Here is a 20,108-nt window from a genome sequence, read left to right as displayed (position 1 = left end):
TCTATTTAAATAGAGGATGGGTTTGGTTGTGGTCATGCTCTCTTTCTTAGCAACCCCTTTGTATACAGACAGTAACAAACTTATGAGCTGGTTGGGTTCCTAATGATGGTGGGTCATGCATGTGGAGCAGAACCCCAATAAACTAAAGGACTAGACCAACCCTCTCCATACAGCTGAAGAACTAGATCCCCCCAGTGCAGCTGAAGGACTAGACCCTAGCCCACTCCCCTACCCCTGAGACATCTGAGGAACTAGACCCCCTGATGAAGCTGAAGGACCCTTGGACTTTGCCAAGGCTTTTATTAGAACCAGAAAGATCTCTGGACCTTTCCACCTTCCTTGCAACTGAACTCAGACATATATTGTCTTCCCTAACTAGAATGGGGGATCTTTAAGAATAAGGACTATCTTCTTGTTCTAGCTGTATGCCCAGTGCTTAAAGCAGTGCTTGACACACTTAATAAATGCCCATTCATTCATTCCTATACTAATGAAATCACAGTTCCAGTTCCTATCTCCATCCCTATCTCTGTGTTTCTTTCCTACTTGCAGATAATTTCATACAACTTTAAGGGAAAAATTTGTTTAGCCAAGTCTCATTTCAACCTTTTCTACTTTAGGCTAGATCACCTCTTCTGAAAAGAGCCAGGTTCTGTGTACTAAACCCCCAAGCTCCAGTTTCTGTAGCACAAGGGCTCTTAAGCTTTTTTATGCCATTGACCCCTCTTGTCAGTCCAGAGAAACCTATGATCTCCTTCTCAGAATTATGTTTCTTGCCTTATATTCATATTTTATTTTTTGCAGGGCAATGAGGATTAAGTGACTTGTCCAGGGTCACACAGCTAGTAAGTGTCAAGTGTCTGAGGCCAGATTTGAACTCAGGTCCTCCTGAATCCAGGGTCGGTGCTTTATCCACTACATCACCTACCTTCCCCTTTATAAAGTATTGCTAATGTTCAGTTAGAGGTTAGGGAAAATGAAGATGTAATGTTTTTCACATCCAAATCCATAGACTCTCGGGAATCTATCCACAAACTCTTTGGGAATCTATGGATCCCATGTCAAGAGACCCCTGATCTAACAGATTATAGAAAATCAAGGACTTTGCCACCGGTGTGAGCTAAAACTGAAGCTGTGACTTAGAAATTTTTCTGAATGGAACCCTCTGAAATTTTGTGAAGGGTTGTGGGGGTTGAGATATAAGGCAACAGGGAGCTCCCAGTTCAGAAAAACTTCACTGGGTCACTCACTCCCAAAGCCAAGACAGCCGAGTTGGGAATAGGATGCTTGGGTCTTCTTTTTTCTTTTGTTTTTGGTGAGGCAATTGGAGTTAAGTGACTTGCCCAGGGTCACACAGCTAGTAAGTGTCAACTGAGGTCAGATTTGAACTCAGGTCCTCCTGACTCCAGGGCCGGTGCTTTATCCACTGCGTCACCTAGCTGCCCCATGTTTGGGTCTTCTTGAAGCAAACCCATAGGCCTCAGCAACAGTTCATCATCTCAGTGACTTGGCATCTCCTGATGACAGTTGTGGCAATTGCTTTTGAGGATCCACCTGTACATGACGGTGATGATTTAGTGATAAGTGCATGGATGCTAATCCATCAGAAGCCGTGGGAGTTTTAACTGGGTCTGGCCCTTGTACTGAAGTGGAAACATCTGGAAAGTAGATCTTCTGAGCAGGAAGAAAGCTGTAATCACAGTTTCCCATGGGAAAAATCAGTCATTCTCAAAGTTCTTGATCTTGAGACTCCTTTACACTCTTAAAAATAATTGAGGACACTCCCCCAAGATCTTTTGTTTATGTAGATTATATCTAAGGGTGTTCCAGTAAATGTTTAATAACTGGATTTCAGAGGGAAAAAAGGTACATGGGACACATTTTAAAGTTTAATCTTGGGGTAGTTAGGTGGCACAGTGGATAGAGCACCGGCCTTGGAGTCATGAGGACCTGAGTTCATATCCAGCCTCAGACACTTAACACTTACTAGCTGTGTGACCCTGGGCAAGTCACTTAACCCCAATTGCCTCACCAAAAAAAAAAAAGTTTAATCTGAATATTAACATTTTCTCCATCACTTTATTAAATCTAAATAACCAATAAGACAATAAATCAAGATTTGGAGGTTTTTTGCCAATTTCCAATCCATAAATGTTCACACTGAAAATGTAACAATAGTCTCTCTGGAGTCTCTTTGAGCTGCATCTGTCACACCCTTGATTGTATCTAATAATATTTATCCCATCTGATCCTCACAACAACTCTAGGAGGTAAGTGCTATTATTAATCCCCATCTTACAGATGAGGAAACTGAGGCAAACAGAGGTTAAGTGACTTACCCAGAGTCACACAGCTAGTAAAGTGTCTGAGGCTGAATTTGAACTCAGGTCTTCCTGATTCCAGCTCTCCCCACTCCCCACTCCCAACAGACGACACTTTGAGAACCCCTGGGATAAATAATGATTTCCCATTGATTGAAGGCTAAAATAAGACCTCTCCTGCAAGTGCCTCAAGGAAAATGATGCCCAATTTGGAGTACGTCAGTGGTTAAGATGAAAGATTATTGGTAAAATATTTTAAAATTTAAATATTTTATCAATGCTTATTGTTTTCCTATATTTCTTGTCACTTCCCAAATAACCAACCAACCTTGAACCCCTAGCTTTAACAAAAAAACAGTTAAGTAAGGGGGCAGCTAGGTGGTGCAGTGGATAGAGCACCCGCCCTGGATTCAAGAGGACCTGAGTTCAAATCTGGCCTCAGACACTTGACACTTACTAGCTGTGTGACCCTGGGAAAGTCACTTAACAACCTATTGCCCTGCCAAAAAAAACAAAAAAAAAAAGTTAAGCAGGGTGACATACCAAACCTATAGTCTATACCTGTTTGTCTAAAGGAGGGAAATAGGCTTCATCATCAGCCAGCTTGGTTGGTCGTTTGATAATACAAATTTTGTGATGAATATTGTTGTTTTTTATAGAATCTTGAGTTAGAATTGTCTTACCTGGTGGGTCCCTCATCTTCTAGGCCCTTCTTTTGCTGGTTACTGTTGAGTGTCAGACTTCAGACAACCCTCCCCATCTCCTATCCCCAGACCTCTTGTTAGGACACATCAGACAGCCTTCTTTGTTTAATTTTTTTATTACCCTGAAAGCACTTATTATGAAGAGCTGGAGAAATGCATTCCATGCTTGGAGTGGTTCTTTGCCATCATATGAAAAGGCTCAACTGCCTTTGTTTGAACTGTCTGAGGATGCCTAAACAATCTGAGAAAAGCTTCTGTCTCCGGGGGAACTAGGGTACATGACTCTCGGTACTCCGGAAAGTGGGGCAAGAGGCTGGTGTCCTCTACTCATGGTACAAGCCGTAGAAAGAAAAGAAAGTTGGTAGACTATGCTCTGCATTGGCCCCCAAATCCACTCCTATAGGGCGATATTGAGTTGTCTTCAGGTGATGCTTAGGAACAATGATTTTAAAATGGAAGAAGAGTGGTATATCTCTGCCTTTGATGCATACTAGTACTGCCTCTAGCCAGCTTCTCCTCACTCAGTCTAGAACTCCCTGGGTCATTAAACTCATGGACTGGAGGGGCCACCCCCTTGGCATTTTCTTTGAATGAAGCAGTCTAACCTTTGAGATGCTGATGGTGAGACCCAGAGAGGGAAGAACAGAGACTTTCTTCTTTGTGTCAGGAAGAGGGAGAGCCATGTTGGAGACTTCAGAACCAAGATTTGGGGCGGGTTGGAGGAAATGCAGAGGAGAGCAATAAAAATAGCTGGAACTGGAATGGTTGACTTGAAAGGCAAGATTAAAAGCTGCTGGTGGAAGCTTTTGGCTGAACAGTAAGCAAAGGGGAGAGATGATCAATGTCTTGGCTTGTCTCCCAGAGCCCAAAATATGCCACTTTCTTCTAATATAGTTTCTTATGGGCTTTGACCCAACCCTATTCTGTGCACATACACCCTAGGTGACAAACAAAAACATTTATTACCCACCCACTGGCCCTCACCCAACTCTTCTCCCCCCCAAGAATAGAAACCTCAGTTTGACATCAAACAGTCAATATATTGAGTGCCTGCTCTGTGGGAGACACCATGATGGGCACTGTGGGGGATGCACAAAAGAAAAAAAAGATAAGGTATGATCCTTGCTCTGAGGAGGAGGCAGCCTAAAAGGAAAGTTCAGCCTAAGAAATCAGGGATCTAAACAATAAATAAAAATAAAATAAAAAATAAAAAAGGGATCTGGGATTCATAATGACTCCTATTATTTCCTATGTTCCCTGAGCTGAGTGGTGCTAATGCTATTATGCCAGCCATCTCAGTTAGCCAGTAAATGTTCCTCCTCTGAAGGGTCTTCCTGGCACAGAGCTCTAGGTCTGGCCTTGTCTCAGGGCACCAACACAAATAAATAGAATCGGGGGTGATTATGCTGAGAGGAGAGTAGCAGAGTTTCAGGAATGCTTCTGAACCTGGATCTCTGGACAACCTCTCATTCATCAAAGAACAGGAGTTCTTAACCTTGTATCTATGAACAGGGATGGGGAAAAAATCCATTTTTATTTCCACTAATCTCTCACTGAAATTGAGCATTTCCTTCAAATATTAATATTTTTTAAAATAATTATTCTGAAAAGGTTCACCAGACTGCCAAAGGGGTACACATCATATCCTCCAAAAAGATTGAGTCCCACTTTGAGAGAGAGAAGCGCCAGAGTTTAATTCCTCCTCCAACACTTACTTGCTGTGTGACACTGGGCAAGTCACTTAAATTCTGAGCCTCAGTTTCAACATCTGTAAAATAAGAAAAATACTATTTCCCTTCCTATAGTTATTGTGAGGATGAAGCGAGATTGTGTGCACAAAGCTCTTTTCAAGCCTTAAAGCATGATATAAATATGAATTATTCTTACTCTACAGAGAGGATTTCTTTAGGATACATTCGTGGTCATTATAAGCAACAGAGGAGGCAGGATGGCTCGCTGCCAGTGCCCTCATCCTCCAGAGGCCTAGTGTATTAGCTCTCAGGACTGTTTGTTAAGTTGACTTGACACCCTAGTTGGATGAAGTGAGGGGGTGGGGGTGGGGTGGAGGCTGGGACTAGGGTGTCTTTACAGCTTGCCTATGTAGGTGGGCTTTATTCTCCCCAGCCTTTGTGGAAGTTTTAACAAGGGTCAAAACTCAGTAACATTGTAGGGCAAATTACATGTTTTCCATTCAGTTGTGTTTTTAGCTCAAGGCTTTCTCAGATCAGGAGGGAGGCTTTACAACTTGAGGAGGAAAACCCAATGATTTCATGACTTTCAATCAATAGGTATTTCTTGAGTACCTACCAAGTACAGGGCACTGTTCTTGGAGTGGCATGAGATACAGTAGCACCTCACTTATCTTGAAGCTTCAATTTCTGTAATACATTCAGGGAGAAAGGGAAAAAAATTTCTTGGACCAAGCAAAAATAAATGTCATGGAGTTCATGTATTTTATTTATAGGAGAGACCTTCAGACCCCTCACTCTAAACCCATTTGCTTTTTAAAATTAATTTTAAAATATATTTTGTTATTACATTTATTTCCGAATGTTTCCCTACCTTGTGAGCCCTCCCTTGTGTGAAAAAACAAAAGAGAAAGAGAAAAAATGGCAGTTTAGTTAACCTAACAACACATCAACTGAATATGACAGTATATACAATTAAACCCATTTACTATAATTTCATATAGTTCTTATAAATTTCATGATCTGGCTTCCCAGCACATAAGAGACTAGAAACAGCAGATTAAAAGGAGATGAGAAGAGGGAAATGGGACTGCTAGAGTCAGACATACTGACAGGAGCCAGAGGTTGCTGACAGCTTTATAGGGAGGTTGGAGAAAAATATGTATTATGTATTATGTGTGTGTTGTGTATGTATATGTATGTATATACATATATGCACTGTATATGTGCATATACATGTGTGTATGTGTTGATATATCCGTATGCATATCTGTATTCACCTATACATGTGTGTTTATATATCTACACACATACATACATGTGAGCATGCACATATGCATATAACTGATAACAAAAGAGGGGGGGAAAGCCCAGCAGTTGGAGCCACTGAATGTAGGGGGAAACTGGCATACCTCACTAGCCCCGATCTCACTGTTTTATAGCACAGTGTAATCATTGATATTCATAGTGATTATCCTGAGCCTTCAAGAAAAGGTTGAATTATGTTGTGTCCTCTGTTTAAGAAGGCAGGGAAGTGAATAATGCATTTTAAAAAGATTTCCATCACAAATTATTAAAATCAAGAGCTTTGACACTTAAAGGTGTAAAGTGGCATAGCCCAGGCCGAGGTAATGTTGAATAAATGAGGTGTCCCTGTACTGAGCACTGTAAGAGAAAGCCTATTTTGGTGCAAAGAGCACTGGACTTGGAGGTAAAAGACCCAGCCAAATTCCAGTCCTGGCTCTGCCACTAAGTTGCTGTGTATCTGTAGGCAAGTTATTTCCCAACTCTATAAAAAGGAGGAAGGGTGGGACTAGATCATCTCTAAGGTCCATTCTACCCTTGCTTACAACATGGTCTGTACCCTTAGGGACCTTACCTTCCAGTGAGCTGTCCGTGGTACTAAGGGGGAAAATATAACAATAAAGTTCACAGCCAATTCTAAAGCTTTTATTGTTAAGAGGTTCAGCATCTTTTCCCCACATAGTGGGTTTTTTTTGTTTTTGTTTTTTTGTTTTTTTAGTGAGGCAATTGGGGTTAAGTGACTTGCCCAGGGTCACACAGCCAGTTAAATGTTAAGTGTCTAAGGCCGGATTTGAACTCAGGTACTCCTGACTCCAGGGCCGGTGCTCTATCCACTACGCCACCTAGCTGCCCCCCCACGTAGTGTTTTACTAGAATTGTTTGCACATTATTAAATTTACTGATTTGGGTTTCACTTTCTTCCTGGCTCTCTTTGCTCTTTGATGGAGATGCTGGAAGGGAGTTAGTAATCAGCCCCTGAAACTGGCTGGTGCTGGTAACAGATAATTGTGATTTTAAAAGCATAAATTTATGGTTGGAATAGATTTTTTTTTCGGTGAGGCAATTGGGGTTAAGTGACTTGCCCAGGGTCACACAGCTAGTGTCAAATGTCTGAGGCCGGATTTGAACTCAGGTCCTCCTGAATCCAGGGCCGGTGCTCTATCCACTGCACCACCTAGCTGCCCCCGAGAAGCCCACATTTTCATTGGATTTAGGTCTAGTTGGAGGAAGAGAGTGGATACAGTGCAGTTGATTCTTTTCATGTTTCATAAATTAGCTCAAGGATTCTTTTCCTTACTCCATATCATGTGTGGACCAGTACAATAGATTAGGCTAGACCATCACCAGAAGAGGGAATTAAGTGTCGTGGTTGATAGCATACTGGACTTGGAGTCAGGAAAAACCTAGGTTCAAATTCTGCTATACTTCCTAGCTATGTGACCCTAGGCAAATCACTTAAACTCAGCCTCAGTTTTTCCATCTGTAAAATAAACTGGATGACTTCTGAGGTCCCTTGCAGCTCTATAGCTAACCCTATACTGTAGATTAAACCGTTTCTGGGTAATTTAATAATTTTATTAATAAGGCCAGCAGGTTATTAATAAAAGGATGGACATTTGGCAATCTCTCTTAGACCAGGATAATAATGGTGTCAGGCTCAGAGTTTATATACCTTTCCAATAGGAGCTGATGTCAACCTGGACAAAGAAAATATCTCTATGCCAGAACATTCCCAGCCTTGGGCTATTTAGACAAAAGGATCTGTCTTCACCCAAGCTTAAACAGAACACAATAGGCTTCCCCACCTTAGATTAAATTTTTTGCAGGTTTGGGTGGGGACTGACCAAGATCTAGAAAAGTCAATGCAATTTCATTATTAGTAATGTCCTTCAAGAAAAAGTGAACTTTTAAAAATGAGGAGTTAGAAAAAAGAAATCTCCCTAAGATATTAGTTATTAATCATCATTTATCACAAATGGTTTGGGATCCTTGATTTTTTTAAAAAGCTCTCTGGAAACCTTCAGGATTTCCACCCTAGACTCTCTAGAGCCTATACTCTAGAGGCTGTACTAAGTGGTCTTTAATTGGACTTATTCACAACCACCTGTTAGGCATTTCCAACTGGATATCTTGTAGGCATCTCAAACTTCACCTGTCTAAAATATTATTCATTATTCTCTTTCCCAAACAAGCTCCTTTACTAAACTTCCCTATTTCTCTTGAGGTCACCCCCTTCCTTCCAGTCACCCAGCCTTGCTATCATCCTCAGCTTTCCCATTTCTCAAACCCCTCCCTCTGCATTCAGTCAGTTGACAAGTCTTGTCAATTTTATCTCCACAGCACCGCTCATCTGGGTCCACTTTCTTCCATTTACAGAGACCTCACCCTACTTCAGGCTCTCATCATTTCTCACCTGGACTGTTGCAATAGCCTCCTAATTAAACTCCTGGCTTCAAGTCTTTGCCTTCCCCAGTCCATGTTCCACACAGTGGCCAAAATAATCTTCCTAAAGCACAAGCCAGGCAATGTTCCCTCTTCAAAAAACCTCCAGTTACCTCTAAGATAGATACAAACTCCTGTTTGACATCTAAAGCCCTTCACAATCTGACTCAAGCTTACCCTTCCCATCAGAATACATACTACTTTCTCTTCCCACACTGTATGTTCCAAACAAACTGGTCTCCTTGCTGTTTCTGCTATGCAACATTTCACCTCCCAGCCTATGCATGAGCTGTCCCCATGCCTGGACTCATGGAATTGCAAAATGACAGAATTTTATTGCTGGAAGGAACCTCAGCAACCATCCAGTCCAACCCATACCTGAAAGGAATTCCGACTGTAACACACTCAGCTCCTGTAGCCTCTGCTCGAAGACCTCTAATAAAAAGGACCCCAATACCTCTCTGGGTACCTCTGGTTCTTAGAATCCCTGGCTTCCTTTAAGGCTCAGCTGATGTAGCACCTCCTACAGAAATCCCTTCTTGATCCCCTTTGTGCTCTCTCCCCTCCTCAAATTATCATGTGCATATAGTAGAAGGTAGAATTTTTGCTCTTTGAGCGCAAAAACTCTTCTTTGTTTTGCCTTAGTGTCTCCAGTGCCAAACGTAGTGACTTGTACACAATAGGTGCTTAATCAATGCTTGTTGGCTTGGATTGAATTGGCTTTCACTTCTCTGAATCTTCCTTCCTGAACTAGACTTGGCTTTCTGGTTGAACTTATGCCACTGTCCCCAACTGGCAGCTAACAGCCATCTGAGGAAAGGGAGTGGTGGGGGAGAGGGGTGATGGGAAAGGCAGGGGCTTACAAAAGTATATCCTGTCACTGGAATGAGGCAGCTTGAATTGGGCTGGGAAATATGTTCCCTATGTCCACCTCAAGTAAATAGGGGAAATGAGTTTTTAATTGTAACAAGAAAATGATGTTAGGCCAAAAGAACATGGAACCTGTTGAATACTGAAGCATATTTTCCAAAGGAGAAAATATAATTTCTTACCCTGAAGAGGAGGAGGAGGAGGAGGAGGAGGAGGAAAAAGAGGAAGAAGAAGAGGAAGAAGAAGGAGAAGGAGAAGGAGGAGAAGAAGGAGAAGAAGAAGAAGAAGAAGAAGAAGAAGAAGAAGAAGAAGAAGAAGAAGAAGAAGAAGAAGAAGAAGAAGAAGAAGAAGAAAGCAGTTAGGTGATGCAGTGGTTAGAGTTCTAGGCTTAGAATCAGGAAAACTCATCTTCCTGAATTCAAATCTGGCCTCAGACACTTACTGGCCATGTGACCCCTGGCAAAGGCACTTAACCCTATTTGCCTTAGGTCCTCACCTATATAAAGAATTGGAGAAAAAAATTGCGAACCACTTTAGTATCTTTGCCAGGAAAACCCTAAATGGGGTCAGGAAGATTTGAACACAACTGAAATGACTGAACAACAATAATAACAATGATAATAACTCCAATTCATATTTATATAATTAGTAACTGAACCTGTCCTTTAACTTCTTGGTTCTCTAGACAACCCAACCTTCGATGGTAGAGAAAGTTTTCCCTTCCAGGAGTTTTCTGTATCTTTGAGACCATAGTCTAGTTCCTAGTCCCTAATATTGATTTAAGATTTACAAAATACTTCTGTAACCACACTCCCTATAAAATAGTGAGATTATTTTTTATTCCCATTTTGCAGGTGAAGAAACTAACACTCAGAGAGGTAAATAATAACAAAAATATTTACATAGTAAGTGAATTTTTTAAAGGTTTATGAAGCATTTACATATTTTATCTTCTTTGAGTCTCACAATAATCTTGTGAGATAGGAAGATGTGTATATACTGATGCAGAGGGAAGTGAGAAGAACCTGGAGGACAAGTTATACAATAACAACAATATGGTAAAGACAAACAACTTTGAAAGACTTAGGAAGTCTGATCAATGCAGTGACCAGCCACAATTCTAAAGGACTCATGATGAAACATTGCTACCCACCTCCTGATAAAGAGGTGAATTCAGAGTGCAGATTAAGGCATCATTTTTTGGACATGGCCAAAGTAGGAATTTGCTTTAATTGACTATTCATGTTTATTTCAGGGATTGGGGATTTTTTTCTTTATCATTGTGGAGTGCATGGGGAGAAGGAAATTTTCATTGATTAGAAAAATAAAATTTAATAGCAAAAAAGAGGAATTCTATGCTTTTTTCCACACCTGCTCATTCTCTCTTTTTTTCTTTTAAAGGACAGTAGCCATGGGGTCAGTTGGGGGAGACCACTTCAAGGAGCTCAGTCCAGTAGTAACACCGGAGGGAAATGTCGTGATGAGCTTCAGTTTTGACAGCTACCAGTTGGAAGAAGAGGAGCTCCAAGCCAAAGGGAATCAGGCCAAAGGAGTCCTGACTTTCATGGAGCCAGGTAATAATAATGAGGAAGTGGCCTCCAAAGAGAGGCTCAGGGGTAGTCTCCCCAGATATGGGCTGGGAATAGAGTTAGAGTTGGCATCACCAACTGCATGGTTTGGTTTAAGTGAAGCCCTGAGACAGGAGAATGAATTAAATGACCCCTCAAGATTCCTTTCAACTTCTAGGAGTCTTTGATTCTATAGCCCTTTCTCTTTACTTCCATCCTCTACTGAGTCATAATTGAAAAAGTGACATTCAACAAGCATTTACTAAGAAGTACCTACGTGGTCTAGTGGATAGATTGCTGCACTCAGAGAATCAGGAAAACCTGATCCTTCCTGGCAAGGAGACAGGGCATCCCAGTGGTTAGAAAGTGGGAAGGGGGGACAGCTAGATGGTGCAGTGGATAGAGCACTGGCCCTGGATTCAGGAGGACTGGAGTTCAAATCTGGCCTCAGATACTTGACACTTACTAGCTGTGTGACCCTGGGCAAGTCACTTAACCCCAATTGCCTCACCAAAAAAAAAAAAGAAAGAAAGTGGGAAGGGAACTTGGATTCTATAAATTTCTCCTCTGACTCCTTTTCTGAAAACCTGTGGCTCAGGCATGTGACTTTCCAGACCTCAGGCTCTGCCTGTGTAAGGTGAAGATGGTGGCTGGTGTCTGCTGTGTGAAACTCCTGACCAGTAATAAAACAAAGGTCTAAAATAACAAGGAAAGCACGAAGCTTTGGAATTCTTAAATGAAAAGTGCTATTTAAATACTAAGTGTCACCATGGTACTGAGAGTATAACTATATTTAATGTAACTCATATGATCCTTGAACTGAAAGGGATCTAAGGAGCCATGGAAGCCTATCCTCCTGACCTCAGATAGGTCAGTAGTTCAGCCATTATCACCAGTGGCATAGCCCCCACCAGACCTTGAGAGAGGGCAATGGGGAGGTATTGCATGGCAGTGGATTGAGCATTGGATTTGGTATAGGAAGACCTGGGTTTGAGTCCCAGCCCTGCCACTTACAGACTAGAGACATTTCACATGACTTTTTCTGGATCTCAGTTTCTTCATCTGCACAGTGAGGAATTTGGACTTGATGATCTCGCTAAGGGTTCTACTAACTCTAATTTATGATACTATAAGGTTTCCCAGGCCTCCTTGGTCTTCTGCTCCAACATCTCCACAAATTCCCTTGGGGAATTTGGAGCTTTGGACTTGGGGCCAAGACCTAGGTTCAAAACCCAACTCTGACAGTTACTATCAGTGATCCTTGGACAACTCACATAACCTTTTTTGAGTCTCAGTTTCCTCATAAAATGAGGATACTATAAGTTCTGCTGTCCACCTGATAAGGTTATTGGAGGAAAAGTTCATTGTAATCCTTGGGGTTTTAGGAGAAAAGGAAGTAGCTATAGGATTTTTTTTTAATGGGGCAGCAAGATGGCACAGTGGGTAGAGCTCTATGCCTGGAGTCCGGAAGACATGAGTTTGAATCCATCCTCAGATACTATCTATTTGACCCTGGGCAAATCATTTAACCCCTGTATGCCTCAGTTTCTTCATCTGTAAAATAGGGGTTAACAATAGCACCTACCTGGGGCAGCTAGGTGGAGCAGTGGATAAAGCACCAGCCCTGGATTCAGGAGGACCTGAGTTCAAATCCGAGCTCAGACACTTGACACTTACTAGCTGTGTGACCCTGGGCAAGTCACTTAACCTCCATTGCCCTGCAAAAAACAAAAAACCAATAGCACCTACCTCCCTGGATTGTTGTGAGGATCAAATCTGATAATAATTGTCAAGCATGCTTGGCACATAGTAAGTGCTATATAAATATTAGCTATTATTATTTTATAGAGGGATGCTGCTGCCCAATTGGGCCCATTGAACAACAGCATTCCCGTCTTTGGGCTGTCTCCAAGTGCTTCCTCCATTCTCCAAAATATTTAATCCTCCATCCCTCCTGCTGCAAAAGCAAGGGGGAAAAAGTCCCTCCTTTGCTCAACTGCTGGGAGGTTTTAATTAGTTGCCTCTTGGAGAGCTCTTGGGAGACAGTGGAGATGATTTCCTATTTAGATCTGCACTATTTGACACCACGATAGGGTCTCCTTAGTAACAGAGAATAAAGACACTGTGGAGACAATGATGGGAAAACCACCTACCTGGCCAGTAGGCTCCCTTGAAATGGGCAGTCCCAGCCACTGGGCCAGGGGGAGAGCCAGCTGTGTTTACATACTTAGTATCAGTCCTCACCCTCCCGCCTGTTGCTCAGTGTGGTTGTTCAGGTCTTGGCTGCCTCATACTAGTCAACTTTGATCCTTTGTACATCACCAGAGGGGTAATTATGCTTCCCACTGCTTATCCTGGCTGCTCTCTTTGTCTACACAAAGAGAACTCTGGGATGCTAGCTATATTTATCCCTTAGTTCTCAGCTCAGATGCACTATTGATCCTCTGCCAGGCCCTAGGGGGACTTCCTGCTGTACAGCCACCCAACCTAGGACCCTTCCTGTCCTTCACTTACTCCCAAGCACCTCCTGACCTTTACTGAGGCATGCCCAATTGGGATACTACAGTATGCTCTTAGTGGAAAAAGATTTTTCTAATGGGTTAAAAATATAATACCTGGAATTATAAAACCCTGGTAAGTGAGGGGCTATTATCAATTAAACAAGTGATTCTGATCTTGCTTCTGGATAAGAGTTAAACTCATAGAGTAACCCTGCCTGCTTATCATTCCTAGGATGACAGAGTCCCCATGAAATGATGGTTGTGGTAGTGATGGATAATCTTGGTGAGCCACCACAAAGCCAGATGGATGCTTAGCCTTTAGGCCCACAGTCACATCTTTCTTCTACAGTTTGTCAGTCCACTTTTGAACAGACAGGCATGTTTGTGTCCATTTTATAGATGTGGAAAACAGAGATACTGACAAGCTACCTTATTCTGTCTCACCCCCAGCATATATGTTCTTCTCTTTGTGGTCCCCTGAATATACCAAACTATAAGAAAGGATAAAGGGCTGGACTTGGAAGTCAGGATGCTTGGGTTTGAATCTAGCACTAGATACTTACTAGCTGTGTGAACAGGGGCAATCCACTTAATCTCTTCAAGTCTCGGTTTTCTCATCAGCAAAATGGGGATAATTACACATTTTGAGAACACAGTCTTACTTTTCTATTTGTCTCTCTAGGACTTGCTCATACTAAGCACTTGACAAATGCTTTTCATTCTTTCATTCATTCACATAGGCCTGTCATAGAATCACCGTGGAGGAAGCATCTTGCAGACCTTAAAACCACTATACAAATGTCAATTATCAGGGTGCACATATCTCTGCTTATCTGGAAAGCCCTCAACTCCCCCTTCCAGACCAAAGAATCATAGACTTGGAACAAGAAAGGACCTCTCAGGTCATATAATTCAACCTCCACCTTTTACAAATGAGGAAACTGATGTCCTGTGAGGTTATGTGATTTGTTCCAGGTCACACAGGTGGCAACAGAAATGGATATGAATTCAGGTCCTCTGACTCCAAAGTCAGTGTTGCCTCTCCAAATTCTCTACCTCTCTAAATTCTACCCATTTTCGAAACCCACCTCCTCCCCAAAGCTTTCACCAATCTCCTTTTCTTAACTCTAGCTCTTACATAGTATAATACTCAATTACAAATGGTCTTCTACCATCCTGTTTCACGTATATTGGTACTCCTTTCCAACTAGATTGTAAGTGACTTGAAGTTGAGGCCACGTCTTATTCTCCTCATGTCTTGTCTAAGGAAATTAGCAAAGAGCTGGGTACATAGTTGGTATTCAGTAGATAAACTGCTGATTTAATTAACAAAAATGAGTCAATAGACCTGTCCTGGTCAAACCAACTATAAAACCTAAGACTTCTGCAGTCATGGATTCTTACCACAGCACTGTATGTATACACACACACACACACACACACACACACACACACACACACACACACACATACACACACACCCTCAACTATCCCTCTCTTTTGTCTTCCTAGATATAAACAGTTACAGGATGATAAAGCTGAAAGGGGCCCAACTAAAGAAAAAAGTTACAGAGCCAAGATAGCAGAATCCTAGATTTAAAGCCATAAGGGACCTTAGAGACCAACAAATTAAACCCCATCCCTACCCCCATTTTAGAGATAGTACAACTGGGGCAGCTAGGTGGCGCAGTGGATAGAGCACTGGCCCTGGAGTCAGGAGGACCTGAGTTCAAATCTGGCCTCAGACACTTAACACTTACTAGCTGTGTGACCCTGGGCAAGTCACTTAACCCCAATTGCCTCACTAAAGAGAGAGAGAGAGAGAGAGAGAGAGAGAGAGAGAGAGAGAGAGAGAGAGAGAGAGAGAGTACAATTGAGGCCCAGAGAGTTTGAGTGACTTGCCCAGGGTCATACAGTTAATAAGTTTCTGAGGGAGAGTTTGAATTCAGGTCTTCTGGCCTCTGAGCTCAGTCCTCACTCTATCTACCATACCACCTAGCTGTCTCATATTTTCCTTTGAGTATTGACAAGGTGAGATGCCAGAAAATGGAGATCCAAACAAATTTGACATCCGGTTCAAATGAGGTAATCCTGTTAAGCAGTTTGCCAACTTTCAAACACTAAAATGTCAGCTGTTCAGTTGGGATATGAGTCTGACCTTCTCTCTCATATGTTTGGGGTTTTAGTGACCGAGGAGCCTGAGCCTGAGCCTGAGCCTGATGACCAGTACCATGGGATATATTTTGCCATGCTGCTGGCCGGAGTGGGCTTCCTCCTACCATACAACAGTTTTATCACGGACGTCGATTATCTGCACCACAAATACCCAGGTAAGTTCTAGCCTCCTGGTGGCAAATGGGCTCCTCCCTTTCTTAGAGCCTTAGAGTTCCAGGCTGTGTCGGCAAGAGTCACATTGGAACTGGAGTCCGGGTGTCATTTTGTCCGTCCATCTATGCAGGAAGAGGGGTCTCAGACTGGCAGGGGCACAAGCGGCTTGGGTTTACTGTGCCCCAGTCAGCATCCACCCAGCCTACTGACATATACTGGTGGGGACCAAATAATTAGGACGAGATGAGTCCTAGAATTCCACAATGGGATGGATCATAGGGATCATTCTGTCCAATACCAACCATGAAGTTAAAGGTACTTCATGGCTCAGCCTTTGTTTTCTACCTGGCTTCCTGTGATGAGACCCTAGCCAGAGTCTGATGCAATGAAAAGGGTACTGAACTTAGAGTCACAGGGCCTTGTGACCTTGGGCAAGTCACTTAATCTCCATTAGCCTCAGTTTCCCCACCTATTAAATGAGATTGGACTGCATGGCATTTTACATCCCTTCTAGCTCTAGCAATGATCCTTAGTACTTTCTGTGTGACCTTGGGCAAGTCACTTTATCTCCATCAATTTCATCTATTAAATGAGAAGGTTGGACTAGATGGCCTCCAAGGTCCCTTCTGGCTCTATTTCTATGGTCTTCTGTACCAGCTGTGTGATCTTGGGCAAATTCCTTAACCTCTCTGGGTCTCAGTTTCCTCATCTATAAAATGAGGGATTTCAGGAATTAGACAAGATGATGTCAAAGGTCCTTCAAGTTCCCTATCCACCATCCTTGCCTAGCTTCACCATCTCTAGTCCCTTGCATCCTTCTTTGTCCGAAGTTGAGCCAAGACAAAGGGTAGCCATGATAAGCAGCTGCCCAGGGCATAAAATATCACAGGTACAATTAGGGATACTTCTGATATTTCCTCTTTAAGTGAACATTTTTTAGCATTAGAAAATTCTATTGTCTCTAGCACATGACTTTTGAATTTTTTATTCTACGAGGTACTGCACAGGGGATACAAAAATGAAAAACAACTCGATTTCATCTCTCAAGGATCTTACAATCAAATGGAGTGGGAGGTGGCAGTCATTGAATCATAGATTTAGAGCTAGAAAGGACCACAGGGGTCATCAAATCCAACACTCTCATTTTACAAGTTGGGAAACTGAGGCTGATAGAGTTTAAGTGACTTAACCATGGTCATACAGTAATACGTATCTAAGGTGGAATTCAGACCCAGGTCTTCATGACTCCAAATCCTGCATTCCATACACTATCCCACATGTGCACAAATAACTATGATACAAAGTAGAGGCAAAGGAGAGATCCAGTAAACTGCACTAGGGAAACTTGAGAGGAGGAAGATCACCTTCAGGTAAGGGGCATTAAGGAAGGATTCATGGAAGAGGTGGCACCTGAAGAGAAGGAAAGATTTCAGCAGTCTGTGTGAAAACGAAATATATTACTGTTGCAAAGCAGTATTAGGTAGGAGGTAATGGATGGCATGTCAGGTTTGGGAAACAGCTACATTCAGGATCAACTATAGAGTACATCAAGGGAAAGAATGTGAAATGAGTCTGAAAAAAAGTAGGTTGGACCTTACATGCCAGGTTAAGTAGTTTGTACCTTTTCCCAGAGGCAATAGGGAGCTATTGAAGATTTTTTGAGCAGGAGAGTGCTATAGTCAGAGCTATACGTTAGAGAAGATTGAAAGCTATGTGGAGAAAGGTTTGAAGAGAGAGTCAGTGGCAGGGAGGTAATTCAACAGGTAATGGGGGTCTATTCCAGGATCATGAATAGAAACAAAGGGAAGGATGAAAGAGATATGATGGAAAAAAAGAGCAGGGTTTAACAGCTGATTAGATATGAGGGTTTAGAGATTGTTGTTGTTCATCCTTCAATACTGAAGGGGACCAATGGTATCAGGAGTGTGATATCTTGACCTGCAAGTGAATTGGATTTAAATGAGGTTGGGCTGTGCAAAATCATCAGCCTCATTCTCTCCTCCAGAGTCATCACAGTCCAGTGGCAAGAGACTAAGAATGAAGATAAATTAGAGGTTTTGAGCTTGGGTGACTAGGAAGAGCTACCTTTTGATGCATTTTTGCATCACCAAAAAGAGGGAAGTAAGGAGCAAGGACAGATTTGGAGGGGAAGATGGTTAGGAGTTCAGTTTTAGAAACATTGAGTTTGTGATAGGGCATCTAGGTGGAGATGTCTGACAGGCAGCTGCTGATGCAAACCTGGAATTCAGGAGAGAGATTGGAGCTGGCCATATAGTTAAATACACAGGATGGATCATTGTAACCATGAGACATGAGGAGGAAGATGAGCCAGTGAAGGAGACACAGAAGGAACAGTCAGACAAGTAGGAAGAGAACCCAGAGAGAATGGTGTCATTTATCTCCATCAAACACATGATTTGTTCCTCCATCTCTGATCCTGAGACCCTGGGTGCTGAGAGGAACCCAAATAGGGTTTGGGGTCCGTGTAAATTAAACCCTTTCAAGGTCTGGATGGAAACTACTGAGCAAGGAGGCAAACTGGGATGCATCAGAACTGTTTTAGCTACTGTGATTTTTTTGGATTTTGGTTCTGAATGCTCCACTAGGTGGTACAATGGAGAGAGCACCAGGACTGGAGTTAGGAAGACTCATCTTCCAGAGTTCAAATTCAGCCTCAGACATTTACTAGCAGTGTGACCTTGGACACTTCACCTTGTTTGACTTAGTTTCCTCATCTGTAAAAGAGCTGGAAACAGAAAAAGCAAATCACTGCAGTATCTTTGCTGAGAAAAACCCCAAAATGGGGTCATGAAGAGTCAGACATGGCTGAAACAACTGACCCACAAACCCAGCAGTGCTGCCCTCCTGTTTGCTGGGGCAGGGATAGGAAACCATGCAAAATTTTTATCATCAGTTAATGTGCTCAGGAAATACAACCTAAAATGACTCAAAATCCTTATAAATAAGCAAGCCCATGAAGGCACGTAAGCAAAAAAAGAAAAATAAATACTTCTCCAGGCTATTCATTATATACATAGTAAAGGTGGTGGTAACCTTCACTGTCATCTATGTACCTGGGGAGGGTGCTTTGTATTAAACGTGACTGGTTAGCTGTATGGCTGGAAAATAATAAGAGTGCACATTTATATGGTACTTCAAATAGCCCAGGTGGCCAGAGTGTGGCATTAGGGAGGGCAAGGTTAGGGCTTTAGTCTCTCCAAGAGGTCCAGATTGTTTTACTTTGCTAATTTTTTTTGCAGGGCAATGAGGGTTAAGTGACTTGCCCAGGGTAACACAGCTAGTAAGTATCAAGTGTCTGAGGCCAGATTTGAACTCAGGTCCTCCTGAATCCAGGGACAGTGCTTTATCTACTTCACCACCTAGCTGCCCCCCTTACTTTGCTATCTTTAATCTTGTCCTGTGCCTTTGGTCCTGAGAGGAACCATGGCAAGCCCATCACCAGGATTAGGAATCCAGTTCATAGCAACCAGTGGTGTAGCAATGATTTTTTGTGTGTCCAGAGATATAAAGTGATGAGACTGGGTCATTTTAAAAACAAACTAAAATATGTTCATCTGGGTGAGTGTTGGCCCCTTCAAAGTAGTCACCTCGGGAGACTATGCACTTATTCCAATGGGAGGCTACTATTGCTTACACCATTTGGGGAACCACTCATTGAGAAGAGCCACCAAAGTCAGTTTACAATCCACATGTCAGAGTCACTCTCTTTATAGCCAGGCTTTGTCACATCTCCCTCTCCAAACAGCCTGATAAATCTGCATATTAGTCACCAGAATGAACTTTGAATGACTGAGCCATTTCCAAAAATCAAATCCATCCTCAAAAGATGAGGCTTTGCCACTACTGAGGATATTGTAAAAAATGGTAAGTAGGTGGCAGAGTGGATAGTATGCTAGACTTGGAGTCAAGAAATGAGTTTAAATCCTCATTCAGACATATGTTAATTGTGTGAACCTCGGGCAAGTCTCTTAAACCTCTATCAGCCTCAGACAAATGCTAGAGGGGCTATGGAGAAATAGGTACATTAATGCATTGTTTATGGAACTGGTGCAGTCATTCTGGAAAGTAATTTGGAACTATGCCCAAAAAACTGCTAAACTATGTACACCCTTTGACCCAGGGATGCACTCTTAGATCTATATCCTCAAAGAGATAAAAAAAGAAGAATATGTTTGTACTTATGTGTACAAAAATAATCACAGATTTTTTACAGGCAAAGAATTAGAAAATGAGGAGATGCAAATAAATTGGGAAACGGCTAAAAGAATGTGATGGAATATTGCTGTGTTATAAGAAATGATAAAGGGGGAAAAAACAACAAAAAAAGAAATGATGAAGGGAATGGTTTCAGAGAAACATA

General features: G+C 42.2%; 1 protein-coding gene across 3 annotated transcripts in view; it reads left to right on the top strand.

The window, feature by feature from the left end:
• SLC29A4 (solute carrier family 29 member 4) overlaps nt 1–20,108 on the top strand; it is a 56,782-nt gene that overhangs the window by 5,789 nt on the left and 30,885 nt on the right. For all 3 annotated transcript variants that reach the window (XM_043978315.1, XM_043978316.1, XM_043978314.1), the window contains exons 2-3: nt 10,732–10,904; nt 15,586–15,729. In XM_043978315.1, coding sequence (XP_043834250.1) covers nt 10,732–10,904; nt 15,586–15,729 — 317 coding nt within the window. The remainder of the gene's footprint in view (nt 1–10,731; nt 10,905–15,585; nt 15,730–20,108) is intronic.

The sequence above is a fragment of the Dromiciops gliroides genome, chromosome 1 (genome assembly GCF_019393635.1).
Source record: "Dromiciops gliroides isolate mDroGli1 chromosome 1, mDroGli1.pri, whole genome shotgun sequence".
Lineage (NCBI taxonomy): Eukaryota > Metazoa > Chordata > Mammalia > Microbiotheria > Microbiotheriidae > Dromiciops > Dromiciops gliroides.
This window is presented reverse-complemented; position numbering and strand designations above follow the sequence as displayed.